This window comes from Onthophagus taurus, chromosome 1 (genome assembly GCF_036711975.1).
Source record: "Onthophagus taurus isolate NC chromosome 1, IU_Otau_3.0, whole genome shotgun sequence".
NCBI classification, from domain to species: domain Eukaryota; kingdom Metazoa; phylum Arthropoda; class Insecta; order Coleoptera; family Scarabaeidae; genus Onthophagus; species Onthophagus taurus.
Genome location: NC_091966.1, coordinates 7933596 through 7948139, shown reverse-complemented (window position 1 = coordinate 7948139; position 14544 = coordinate 7933596). Strand labels below are relative to the sequence as shown.

The following is a 14544-nucleotide window of genomic DNA, read 5'->3' as shown; positions in this document are numbered from 1 at the left end:
CTAAATCAAAAAAGAATATGTTATAGAATTGTTTGAAATAGTTTAAAGTATAGTATTAAGTTGGAGCATAATTATTCTTAGATAAGCAATTTTTATTAAACTATTCATAATGCAAATAATATAAAGTATCAGATTATTTTAGTAAATTTTTTCTGTCATTTCTTTTATGTTCTACTACAACTGATTCGAGAGTTATATTTTGGAGATAAGGTTTTTTCTAAAGTAGTCAAGTAATCAAGTTAATTTTTTTAAGCAAGACAGACGTATATATAAACAGATTTTAAAGTCCATTTGTTTCTTTTCTTATGTGTTAATATACTTCGAATAATGTTAAATAAAATTCCCATAACTTGCTTTATTTCATCATTCCTTCGTAACACTTCTCTTGCGATCAGGTGCAGTTCAACATTATGTTCGGCAATACTCTAATGCAGTATTTAGAGAAACCATCAATAATTGTCAAAACTTTCTTACTAGTGTGACTTTTGCAATATTTTGGAACATGAATTACTACATGTTCCTGCAAAGAGGTTACATGTAATCCATCAGCATCACTTCAACTTCAGATCCACTTTTAAACCATATTACATCTTTAATCTAATTGACATTATTTGATTGGTTGTGCTTGAAATGTTTACAGTCGAATCTCCATTTAAATAATCAATGTGGCCCATTTCTCTTCCATCTCTATACATGACTTTGAAATTAAAGCCTTCAAGTCTTATTCAATATTACAATATAAGCGGTTACTTATCTTTCGTCATCATTGTGTATGTTCATAATCTCTTATATAACTGTAACCTTTTGCAGAGTGTTACAGAAAGCTTTTCCTGCTAAGCCACAAGACTTAGAAAGGATTACTGCCACTTTGACTTCACTAACTGCAGATTTGTAATCTTTTGCCTATTATGGATTGTCTCTTATTAATTAATTTGTAAAATTGATTTGAAATTAATTACGTTGGCATAGCGTTGTTATATAGATATTCCGCATAACAAAGGATTCGAGTTTGTGGCGGCCATCTTATTTTGGCAGTACTTGCCAAAATTGTTGTTTATCATTCAATCACTGATGCCAAACCACCATGGCAAGTTACACGGTTGAGCAGTACGTCCAAACAATAAAACTTTATTACAAAATGAATGTTCGTTAGCGTGAACATTGCGACTTCTTTTATATTTCCGAAGTCGATTTTCCAAAGTTTGGTGGCCAAATTCAAGACCCACATATCAATGGAACGATGCCTCGGCGTAGTCCGTCAGAGTGTGTAGGAGAACCCGAGGCAGTCGAATCCTCGCCGTGCACAAGAACTCGGATTTTCGCAGATTTCAACTTGGCGACTAAAAAAGTTAATGACCATAGATGAAGTCGTTTGTTCGCTGTGAGGACTTCGGAATACTTGGAAGAAAACTTCAATTTTGGCTGAAAAATTATCTTTAGCGACGAGATGCATTTTTGGATGAATTGATATGTTAACAAGCAAAATTGTTGTATATGACATGATGGCACTCCACACATGGTTCACCAGGTGGCAATGCATCCACAAAAAGTTAGTGTTTGATATAAATTTTGGGCCAGTGACATAATTGGTCCGTACTTCTTCGAAAACGACGTTGGAGAGCCCATCACCATCAACGATGAGCGGTGCAGATCAACGACTACCAATTTCTTTTGGACCGATTTGCATAACATGGACATGGATGACATGTGGTTCTAGCGCTACGTGCCGCAAAGCGAACGCCGCAACGAATAAACTGCATAAACGATTTGAGTGTATTGTTATCTAACGCGGAGGTGACCTGATTTGGCCAAGATTGCGCGATTTGACCCGTCTAGACTTTGTCTTATTGTTTTTTGAAGTCGCAGGTCTGTGCCAATAAGTCGCAATTGACTGGTGGCCTCAAGATCAACATAACCCAGACCAGTGACTGGATCTATGTAGCAGAGTCATTGAACAGTGTACCTCCGTAACTATTAGTCAACAACTTCTAGACGATTATATCATACCGACAATTATAGAACTAGATATTTTATTTAAACTAAATATATGACAATTTGATTGTATTAAACTTAAAAAGATGAATAATTATGCTCCAACCTAATAATAATAAATATTACCTTCTGTTGTTGATATCCGTGGCGTAACTTTCTTCGTTTCCAGTCGTTGCGTAACACTTTCCAATAATTCAGAATCCCTCTTGTCAATAATTTCATTAGATGGTATATGTTCAGTTGTGCGCGTTTCAGTAATAATAGTCCTAACTGTAGTCTTTCTATCGGGTTTATCATCTTCCATAAATTGTTTGGTAATGGTCACTTCGGTCGGTTGATAATCAGATGGTTCAGTGGCTTTTATTTTTTCAACCGACTCAATAACCGTTTTAGTTTCTGGTCCTTGTGTGGTCACCGTTTTCGTAACGACCTTGGCCGGTTCAGATTTTTGTTTCACCTCAACTTCAGCGATTTTATCCTCCACCATGCTCTGTCGTTTAATCGTCGTGATCTCCTCAACGATTTCTTGTCTTTGTTGCGATGCGGGTATCGCCGTTTCAGTAAGTCGTTTTTGGATTTGTTCTCGCCTTTCAGAGACGGTTTTGTTAAAGTCTTCGTCATCTGATGGGTGTTGTTCTTCGACGACTTTTTCTTCGGCGGAGTATTTACTCTCGTACGTTTCTAATTTAGGTGGTTCTTTTAGTATTGAATCGATATCTTTTTTGGAGTACCGTTCAATTTTCGGCACCCTATCAATATCATCGACATTTAGGCACTGAGGTATAATGTCTTCTCTACCAATTCTCCTAAGAGCATTCTCTAATGTATCACCTTGTGCTTTGTTCCCTGACTGAGATATCCACATTCTCAACATCGATTGTGCCTGCTTTGCGACACTGTCTAGATACTCAGATTTAATTACGTTTATTTCAGATGGTGTTAATCCTAATTGTTCGGCCAAGGCCACCCAATCTTCTCCTAAGAGGTTACTCATATCGGCTAATCTTGGATCTGGCCGGTAATATTCAAAGTTGTCTTTGAGGAAGGCGTGACGTCTAACTGTATCTACGTCGGTTAAGGTTGTTGTTTCTGTGACGATATCGTCAGGTAAAACAATGTTGAGGATGCAGATAGGTTGTTGAGGTGGCTCTCCTTTCGCAACCTTTGGTTCTCGCATAAAAAGACATCTTCCGATAGCTTCGGCGTGTTGATCTTTAACTCTTACCGAAAATGGTAATCGGTTTTCTCTAAAAGCTCTGAATGAGAACTGCAATGGTTCTCCACTTTTTGTTATAGGCACTAAATTTCCGGCAAATTCTATATATTGTGGTTTTCCTTCAAGAACCTAGAAACCAAATCAAATAACTTAAAATAAAGATTAAAAAAATAAATGTATTACGTACTTCTACGTCCCGGCTTTTAGCCACTTCCGTAAAATGCTCTTGGTGCTCCAAGGTCTTATCTTCTTTGTCATCGGTCATACAGAATACTCTAAGCCGAGCTTCTAACGGATCGATTCGTTTAGCAAAGACGACGAATTTCGCCATGAATGGTACATGGATGGCTTCTCTGTTACGAGAGGAAAAGAGGTTAGTAATTAATCTTTGCAAATAATATCCGAGTTTGGTATGTACCTATAAAGTTCAGTAGCCATTTTAGTGGCATCGGTAATATTCCTACAATCCATTAACCAAAACCTGGCTGAAACTGTTGTCGTGAAGGACACACAGTCATTTACGAAGGTTAGGGGCGTTGACCCTGTGACATCTTCCCATTGTGCTCTGCTTGTTCCACCTGGAGACACCAAAAATCAAGTCTATTGGAGGACGGTTTATAATGTTCGCAGGCCAACACCTATGGTCTTACAAACATGCCCAGTCTAATTTGGATTTTCATTCAGTCATACTTTTTTCTAGATGTTATTTGTTCTTCCAATCTACATTGATTAACATCATTTGTATGTAGATTGGGATATAGATTGGAAAAATTACGAAACATATTTTTTTAAATTTTAAATGTTTGTAGCAAGCTATTATTTGAGTTGCATTAAAACGTACAAAGCATATCATCGTCATCCGCACGGTCAGTTTTCAAAGGATGCGTGTACAAAAGCAAATGCAACGTGTCAAGCGAAAGCCAAGCCACATGACGAATGGTTTCAGAAAAGACCAGTCGCGAGGCAACTAACTTCAAACCGATTCGAAAAAAAATAAACAAAATTCTTGTAATACGTAAATTCGTCGGACGACTGATCTAAAATTTATATTGGTACTAAATCAGATATTTTCATTTTTTCATTTCGTGATTCCGATCGTCAACAAAAATTTAATTGATTAAAATCTATATGCCGACAATTCGCCGGTTTGAAAAAATAAATAAATAATAATAAAGAAAGGAAACACAATAGAAAATCGAATGCAGCAATTCTAAAAAAGGTGACATTGCAAATTTGTGTCGGTTCGTGAATTATATCGTAGTCTCGTTATGTTCGAGAACTTCATAAATATATATATATATAGGAACTGAAACGACTAAAAGGCGTAAAAATATCAAACAAATTCTTAGTCTTCGGAAATAAGAAACTTAAAATTAATTATCGAGAAGGATATACGCAGTCAGTTTCACATAAATTTGTTACGTTAAGGTAACTAACTTCTTAATAGTTGTATACCACCCCCATCTCTAGTACTTCCACTTAAAAACGATATCTAATAAAATATTAAATCCATAAAACTGTTAAAGGAGCAAAGTAATATAGCAGAATAGAAAGAAAGCCACATATTAATATGCTTGTATAAAAATGGATTGAGGGTGGTGAACCAATAAGCAAGAAAGCGTTCATTAAAATTATCAAAATATTCAAGATCATTTTCTATAAGAAAAAAAAAACAACGAAATACTGCGTGATCTAAATAATTTACTAATTTCTTGGTTGTGTTAATCGGTTATGATCACCTAGTATAAGAATCATGTTAATAAATACATTTAATTAATTAATAATTACAATTTTTTGATATTGTTTAAAATCCAACTTAAGAGAAATAGTACTGATGTGATTGTCTGCGTATTATCCCTTCTCGAAAACGAACTTAGGTTGTCTCGAAATAATAAATTTAAAAAAATATATAGAAAGATGTACATTCTAAAAAAAATAAGGGGGCAGCCCACAATATGAGTTAGTTACCTTTGAGAGATCTTTTCCGAAATACACCTGGACGCGTGTGAAAATGACCAAGTAGCGCATTAGTTTACTAGAACGAGGCAGTGACCACACAACCTGCGCCATCGTCTATCTCTAGCGTTGTGAGGCCACACTGTATATAAAACAAGCAGGTGGCTGGCAAACTTTCACATCTTTTTTACTTCAATTTCATAAAAAAATCTCGTTTCGATTGTAATTGGTTCAATAATCTGTTTCAAATCTTAATTCACACCAATTTGAATCTTGTTAGTTAATTATGTGACAATTGTTTGTTTTTATTTCGATAATTACATACGAAGAATACAGTGCAAAACTAGTATTGGTCTTTAGTAGAAAAATTTGATAATCCTTAATGTATTTCGTCTTTAAGTATAATATAAAATGTTCAAGTACAATTATGTATAAGTATTCTAGAATTACTACTAAAGCAGTAAGTTAAGTAATTAAGTCATTACAACTTGACGATTTAATAATAATTCTGGAACACCTCTAAAGTATAACTTTAATAAATAAGGTTCTAATCTACCAAAGCAAAGGTAATACTTTATGTTTTATACCATATTCTTAAATGTATGTACAAACTACTTAAGGTAATCTATTTAATAAAATACCGTTCGTAATAATAAATTAGATGCACTGTAGGTCTACTTACGCTACATCTTTACACCTAATGTAAAGGGTAAGACTACCTGGTTTTACGGTAATCATACCTAAGCGTTAAAGTATTCAGACATGCTCTTAATGATAAATGGATTACCGTCTACTAGTCCAGTCAGAATAGAATGACCATACTTCGAAAAAATTCTCGAAAAGCTGGATTTTAATATACAACTTCCTTTTGATATTGTAACGTTGGAAACATTAATCACTGATTTCTAACATAATGAAATATTTAGATATATGTATAAATCCATAAGATTTTTTAGATAATTCAATTAATTGGACTTGTTTTCAGTGTAAATCTCGGCTTAATAACCCAAAGTTACAGATTCTTCGTCCAAAATTTACCCGAGGTCGCTTGTGGCCTAAGCCTTACAATATGTTAAACAGTATGGGATTGATATGGTATTAATTCTAAAAGCTGCCGGAACAACTTGATCTTATTCACAACTTATTAGATAAAAATCGACCTCAGCACAGAACAGCAGCATTCTGAAATTGATTATTCTCCCTTATGTTTGTCATAATTTGCAAATAGGATTCTTATCACAACTAGTAATTGTTCTCCTTCACTTCTTCCACGATCTGATGAGCACTGAGAGTTCTTTCGCAGCACTATAACCGCAGCTTATTGCTTATAAACTGAATGCCGTGGTCTCCGCAAAAATGAAACGCTTACAGCCTTGATAGTCTGAAGGCTGTAACTTGATAGTCTGAAGCACTTCTCCATTTTCGTCAAAGATTTAATCCAAAATGTATTACATGTTTTAAGTTCAAAATCGCTGTTGTGGGCCAACAGTATACAGGGTGTTTCTGTAAGTAGTGGCTCTTGATTACATTGCAATGTTTGCCAAATTTTATGTTTCTAAGACAAACCGTATTGAAAATAATTAAGAAAATGTTTTTTAACTTTGATGGCCTCTATCTTATCCATTTATGGGTTTAGACCAATAATTTTTACACGAATTGTCATAATTTTGACTCTAGTATTTGTGATTAAGATTATGCCACGACTTATAGAAACATCCTATATAGCCAGCAAGAGTCCTGTTTTTCAGATTCTGTCAAGGTAAATATTGATATGATGAAGGCTTGACATTAGAAAAGTGTAACCTTACTCTTCTCACACCGAACTATTTGCATTTATAAATAGTAGGTACCAACTATCAAATCCTATTGTATTTTTATTTGATCTTCTTATCAATATGAAATTACCAACTAACATGATGGTCGAGGAAATTCCCTGGTGTTGGTATCTTCGTTAATAGATACGATGCTGGGACAATTATGATTAGATCTTGTTGTTAGTAAAAATATTTTTATTTGTAATTTGTTGGGATTTTGTAGCATAATTAGCATGTTATCAGCACTTACGAAGATTTAGACATACTGGTTTGTTGAGGGACTCCTGCACGGACCTTCTTTATATTAGAAAAGTACCCAATTTAAGTTAAGAAAGGCAAGAATACTAGTAAGTAAGTAGCAAATTCTACCACTTTGTCTTGTTGAAGATTTAAGTTTTATAAAAATATGATATTCAAGAAATAAGTTTATATCAATTTAAAGATTAGAATCTCATCTTTTTAATGATCTATAATAAAATATGGATTAATTGAAAATTTTCAAAAATTATAACCAATATTGGACATTTCTTGGTTTGGAGCTATTTATTATTACTGCCCGGCTGAGGGGAACGGCCCAAATCTATTGTAACTTACACCCTTCAAAGATCTAGGGCAAATCTAGGTCCGTGATGAACCTTAGCGTTGCTCCAAGGTCTTGCTCCTTTATGTCAGTAGGTGTCAGGTAAACGTTTCCGAAAATTTTGTGTCTTAAGCGGTCTCTGGCTTGTCGTTGCAAAGTCGACAAGTTTGATCCTGAGCTAGTCCAATATTGAATAGATGGTATTTTAATGGCGTATAGTTTGAACTAACTTGAATTATAAATTACGTTGTCCTGAAAATTAAATTTCGTGAAGAGAAAAACACATAATTCATAACCAAATTGTAGAAACGCCGACTATCAATCGCTGCATTGCTTGAAGGGTCTTTTTTGTAGAATATTAGGAGTCATGAATTTTATCCAGCCGTTTCCGTTGGTATTATTAAAAAGATCAGGATATTAGTCTAAATGTGCAGATTTGACAGGGTAAATTTTTATCAAAAGGGTGATATTGGTCTAAATGGCTTATGAAGTTCTCAATACTTACAGATTTGTTAACACTTCTTTGTCAAACTCATTATACTTATTATTCTAATGTAATAACAAATAAAATATAATAACAATAAAATTATCTCCAAATCGGTTGATTTTTTAAGATTTTTTTTTGTATCCATGGAAATGTTTCATATTTTTTATTATAACACCAAAAGGAAACTGCATAAAAAACCCAACTTAACAGAATTTTGTCCGAAGTTGAAGTTTATAATAACTGGACTACACCTATTTTTTTTTGTACTGAATGGTAATAACTCTCTAACTACGCCTAACTACAGGCACTCTCTACCGTAATTCAAAATGTAAATTTGCCAACCCCCTAAAAAAAGTAAAGGTCTCAAAAGGAACTAATAAAAAAGTAACCAATAGTTATAAAACCAAGGGAAATAATCGTCTTAAACAAATGACAAAGGACACAGACACAACAACGAACAAATTTTCACTCGAAATTGTATGTATAATTCTAATAAATTTTCTCTCTATTTATTTGTATTAATGTGTTAGGGACGTATGACTTTTTTGCTTGTTTTTTGGAGTGTTTGTGGGTAAGATGTTGATTTTTTTTGGTCATTTGGTTGGTTACGTTTTATTTGGAGACTTGAGCAAGTCGAAATGGGGATTCTACACACTTCACGTTTATACAGGTTACTTACCAGTAATGGAACACAATAACCGCAACGTTGGCGCGCTTCCCGAGTATTGATTAATCATCCCTTGAGAATGAGCCCTCGGCGCCGGCATACTGAGAGTTATCGCTTTATGGAATTTTCTTCTTCTCGGTTCTACAGTTACTACTGGAGAAACAGCTACACCGTGCCCAAGTAGCTTAGCTGCTAACTCAGGATCTATTGGTTGTGCCTAAACAATTAATCAAACAACATAGATTTAAGATTAAAAAACTTAAAATTTTATAAATTAGAAACTTTCTTCAAGTCGATTGCATAATTTTTTTAAAATGTCAATATTCCAAATTCTGTTCTAAATAAATCATAAAAACTAGACTGCGTAAAATGTAGTAGATCGTAAATTTAACATCAAAACTTTATTACGTTCGTTTATAACCGCTAAATAATTTCCATCGTTAAAACATAAATAATAAATACACAGCGGTTCTGTGCGCAAATTGATCAAGTTCGTTAAAAAAAAGCGCATGCTTCATCGTAGACATCATCAAAAAATATATATTAAAACAATCCGATTCGTAGAAGAAATAAGCAAAGCGTTCATACTTACCATGATTAAGTAATTAAGAAGTCATTATCGGAATTATTATTGGGATTTTTGGGAAATTTGATGGGAAACCACACAAAGCAAGGTTCGAAGGCAACAGAAAATAAAAGAAATGAACAGAACCACAGCACAGTGCAACACAAGGAAAGCGTAATGAGCCGTGGAAAAACAAAAAAAATAAACAAAAATTTTCTGCACGTTATTTATTTATGTTGAGCAGAATGCCCAATATGATTTTAGTCGAACATGCATGAGTTTTTAAAAGGGTGTGCCCGATCAAATAATTTCCAAATATTTATTTATGAGTTAGTAAGTAATCAGTTCTTTAGATTTTTGTTATTATTCGAACCGTGCTTTGCATCTTAGCTTTTTATGTGACATGAGAGTTATGTACAATAAGAATGCGTTAGTCTGTTAGTTTCAACCAAATTTATTGGGCACTCCATTCTGTTGTATACACAGTGTTTAAAACATGGGTAGTGCACGTGAAAACTAGTGACTAGATTATATGAACACACTGTTAATGAACGTTTATGTAAGCATTCTTTCTCTGACGAATATATGAGGGGTAAACGTTTCAGAAAAAAGCCAGATTAAATATTTATGAAGTTAATTCCTGCATTTTTGGCACATTCCAAATGATTACGACTAATATTACAAACGTTAAATAAATTCATAAAAGTTCAACGTTAGAGAAAGATTACTTTTTACCGTGAAAGTTATTTAAAAAAAAAGTTAATCGATATGACATTTTTTAATGATTGTATAAAGAAGCATCGTGCCTGATAATAAAATGATAATTATTAATTAATTACTAATTTTTTGAGATGCTTTTTATTTTATAATCAGGCTACCAGCGAAGATCTAATCAACTACAGAAAAAATTGCAAAATAGTAATATGTATCAAATAATGACTCGTAAATTTTATATAACAGCTCAAAAACATTTCTACTAAGAGCTAATAATACTAGTAATTACTTTCAATTATCATACTGAAAAATTTGTACTCTGGTCGCAGACACAATAATTAATGATTTTGGATGCGGTTTTAAATTTTAACAGCCAAACAACGATATCAGCTTATGAACACATTTAAAAAATGAGGGACGTTAATTCTCGGAACATTTTGTTCAATACGAACAAAGAATGTTGAAAAATGTAGATATAGTATATTACAAAATGATTCAAAAATATGTATAGTATTATATTTTAACTTGGTATGTTCATGTTGAAAATAAAGCAGATCAACTCATACAAATTGTTTTAACAAATCACAAAAAAACTTGTTTTGTTTAAATACGTTGGGGCTTTTGTAAAAAAAAGTCCTGTCGCTTGGTTCACTTTGGTTTAAGAATGGCAAATTAATGCTAATAATGGAATGAAGATAACAAAGCACAACTATCACACAATGGGATGAAAAATCGGGAAAAATGTCCCGATTTTGATTTTCAAACTTATCGATTTAAGTACAATGATGATTCCAACATAATTAAGAAGGATTCAACATGGTTGCAGATAAAAGCAGGTGACTTTATATGTTTGAGCAGAAGTGGTATCTTCCGAAAAATTGTAAATTAATTATTTAAATAGATTAGTTTTTGAAGCAACAAGCGACATAGTTTGGAAGGCAAGTTGCATACTCGACAATGTTATTCTAATAGCCAGGTTCAACTTGAAGTGAAAGATTTCTAATACCAAGTCGAACTGCTTAAATGTTAAGTCCTTAAATCTTGAATTTCCAGTCAATTTTCAATTTTCTCATTAGAAAGACATTTTTTAAGGTTAGAATTCCTTTTTCATGTAATATGGGCTAAAAGAAAGAGTATGATATGACTATTCCAAAATTAATAAACAGGATAAGTCGATTGGTGCAAAAATAAACCTTTCGTATTAAAGTGGAAGATGCCAGGTACCACAAAAAAAAGGCTTTTACAAAGATTCAAGAGACGTTTGGCATAGAAAACCTGAGTTTATGAGTTGCATCCGTTCCTATTGACCAATCTTTTCGGGAATGTGGTACATCATGATGGAAATGTGGTTAAATTAATCTATAATAACTATTGGTAAAGATATTTTTCTGTTATTAATTGACCCAGCAATTGACTTGGACGTCCAACCGTACATCTTTTCTGATCAGCTTTGGCATAAGCTTTTGCTTATACTTGTTCGGAAATTAGGAAGATCTCGCATAAGAGAGAAGGTAGTTCCAAAGCGAATTAACAGCTAGGACTTCACAAGGCATCCAGGAGTGTTCTTTCGATAAATACCATCCCTAAGGAAGCACATCTGCTTGGTTTGCTTGACGCTGCTCCCCGTAAGCCTTTGACTAGTAAGTCTAATCGAGCTTCTTCTTTTTAAGTTTGTATCATCTTAGTTGTCAGTTTTACAACCATTTTTATGCATGTTTTTTATCAATAAAAATTACATTTCTTGTAAAATCGGCACCATTTCGTCAAAAATGAATGTTTTTTAAAAATCCTACGTAGTTCCCTAGTTTTTGAGTTTAGAAAAGTAATCGTACTTGAAATTTGATTATTTAACTTCTGTTTTAGGAGAAATCCTGCACACCAGTTGACCCTACACGATTTGCAAGCCTAAAATTACAGACATCTAGCGGCTGCAACATAACTGTTAATAAATAAAATACGTTTTTAAAACAAGAAAAGGTGCTTATTAAAATCGTACAACCAGTTTTTAGAAATAGGGTCCCCAAGATGGCATGCCCCTTAAGGCAGTTTTACAGAGTGGATCTATGTTACTTTCAGGAAAACACTAGCTGCTGTCATTTTGCAAGATCTACCATTAAATAATGCGGTGACGATGGGGCCACCCGAATGGACTCAACTCCATCAAGAACCTAGAGCGCAGAGTTAAGTACAGCAACCGTCCAAAATCTATAAAAGAATTTACGTGTCTTCGACAAGAAAAGTGGAAAAAATACCAGCGGCCATCGTATAGGGACATGGAGGCTCTACAAAACATCATAGGGAAACATCATAGTTGGACATATTTTATATGTTGCTGACAACAATAGACATGGTTTGTATAGTTATCATTATACAGCTTCTCAAATGGATTTATACTGGATTTATACCATTGCCAAACTCCATTTAGCCAGTTATAAAGATGTGGACAAATATAAGAACTTTCCTAAACTTCAATCTTTATTCGACATGCTTAAAACGAAAGTTTTCTATTTTGGCACTTTTGACCTATGTATTGCTGAAATAATACCATTCTTTGAAAAGATATTCGGCGAAGAGGTTCATCCCAACCTAACTAAACGGTTAAGTACCGAAATTATGGTCAAGAAGGGAGAGGTCAAAAACGAGAGTTCAAAACTAATGTGAATTGAATTGACAACTTCGGACAACAGGTAAGAATACGAATAAGAAACGGAAAACTAATGGAGTCATCAAAAAAAGCCCTCAAAAATCTAGTCAGCCACATAAAGTAAGATATCCTTAGAAAGTTTAAGTAGTCTAGGTCATAAATTAGTTATATTTTCTAGAAGACGATCATGGCAACGCTGTGACAGCTATTAGCCACACCACAACAATATCAATGAAATCTCTGAGAGTTAATTTCTGGAGTCTTCTTGGCAGAAATGGAAATACTCTATGACCTTCACGGTCGTCGAACCTAAGCTTATGTGAGTACAGTTAAAGTTACCTAATAGTAAGTTTTCGGCAATCGCCCGGTACCAAAAAGTTTCTGAAGGTAGCAAGGTACCAACAAGGTTAGTAAGACTATTAATACTGACAACATGTGAGCATAAAATAATGTAGGAGGTATAATATTAATTAGCTCTAGTTAATTAGTTAGGCAATAGTTTGCAAGAAATTGGTAGAATGTACTTCTCAGCAAAATGTACCCAACCCAATACATATATTATGTTAATGTATGACTTCTCCTTTCTCTAAACGAACCACACATTACTATTAAGTAAAATTTATTGATACCAAATGTTTAGTGACAATTACTTCAAAATGCTTTTTATACTTCTGGCAGTGGTTATTAATGATTTATATTGAAAAGATGCCCAAGTTTAGGTTTGCAAATAAATCTTTCCATTGAACCTTGCACTTTTTGTTAGCGTACAATTCTAAACTATTTAAAATGTTTGTTTTTTTTAACAATGCATTTTCAATAACAAGTAGTAATACTGCCCTATATAAAGTTATTTTTACAGCAGATCTACTTAGTGTCCATTTCTGTATATTCTTAATTGGAATCCCAATGTGCATCACTTGGTCTGCTGCAATGTTATCCTACTTACACTAGGAAGTTATACCAGTTATTTTCATGCTAATTATTCACGCTTGATTCTTTGCAATCAATCGGCTTTTGAGATCATTTTTCAGATTGAACAAACGGGCTAATAGACGCTGTCTGCGAAGGTGGATTACGTGACAAAGATATTTTTCTCCCGTAAATAAAGCTTTTTATATTGATTAAAAAATATTAAATTACAAGATCCGAAATGAACATCCAAGTTAATTTTAATACCAACTTTTTGAATTATTCCATATACGTATCATATCTTTTTCTTTGGTTTTCTTACCGTTACGTTTTATAAATATGTAAAAACTTCGCAACAATCACAAATCCGATTATAAAGATTCAATGTGTAAAAATAATACATATATTTTTATCGTTTTTTCTTTTCTTTGCTTAATTTAGAATTTTATTTTAAAGGTTTTTATTAATTTTTATTAACCAGTTATTTAATTAAGCACCATATTAAAAAAACACATTTTGATTTTTAATAAATAAATTTGATTTTGACAGTTTATACCGTTTATTGCAACTTTAAAAATAAAAGTTAGCAATAATTAAACGTATCTACGGTGCTCAATTAACGACAAAACTGTTTCAGCTGATTAACATTTTGATGTTATCATCAAGCTAAACCGTTAGAAATAATTTTACCAAATTAATGACCAGCGTTTCTTTTTCGGTACGTGATTGACAGTTATTTTTCTTAATTTTTCGACGGGCACCCCTTTTCGCGGTTTAAATAAATTTACCTGTAATCCAACTTTGATTTTCTTCGTCAGGGCTCCTTGCGGGAACACTGCTTGAACTTGAGGTACCACCGTACTTGATACCATTCCACCTTCCGGCCCGATAGCGTGAACTTCCTGTCGTATTCTTGTAACAATAGCAAAGTATTGTGGGAAATCCGGTGTCAAAATACGTGTTATTCTTCCTGATGAAACATCTTCTAATTGATTCAAAT

At 33.4% G+C, this 14544-nt stretch overlaps 2 protein-coding genes across 3 annotated transcripts in view; both read right to left on the bottom strand.

The window, feature by feature from the left end:
* The window catches only part of LOC111414851 (ankyrin-3-like), a 12222-nt gene extending 134 nt beyond the window's left edge, over positions 1-12088 (bottom strand). The window contains exons 1-5 of the mRNA XM_071195653.1: positions 12062-12088; positions 8725-8929; positions 3627-3786; positions 3396-3561; positions 2119-3337 (exon numbers count right to left, since the gene is read on the bottom strand). Of these exons, the coding sequence (XP_071051754.1) occupies positions 2119-3337; positions 3396-3561; positions 3627-3786; positions 8725-8929; positions 12062-12088 (1777 nt within the window). The remainder of the gene's footprint in view (positions 1-2118; positions 3338-3395; positions 3562-3626; positions 3787-8724; positions 8930-12061) is intronic.
* Positions 9716-14544, bottom strand: part of LOC111414890 (ankyrin-3-like) — a 53289-nt gene continuing 48460 nt past the window's right edge. For both annotated transcript variants that reach the window (XM_023046359.2, XM_023046360.2), the window contains exon 12: positions 9716-14544. In XM_023046359.2, the coding sequence (XP_022902127.2) occupies positions 14231-14544 (314 nt within the window). In that variant the 3' untranslated portion in view covers positions 9716-14230.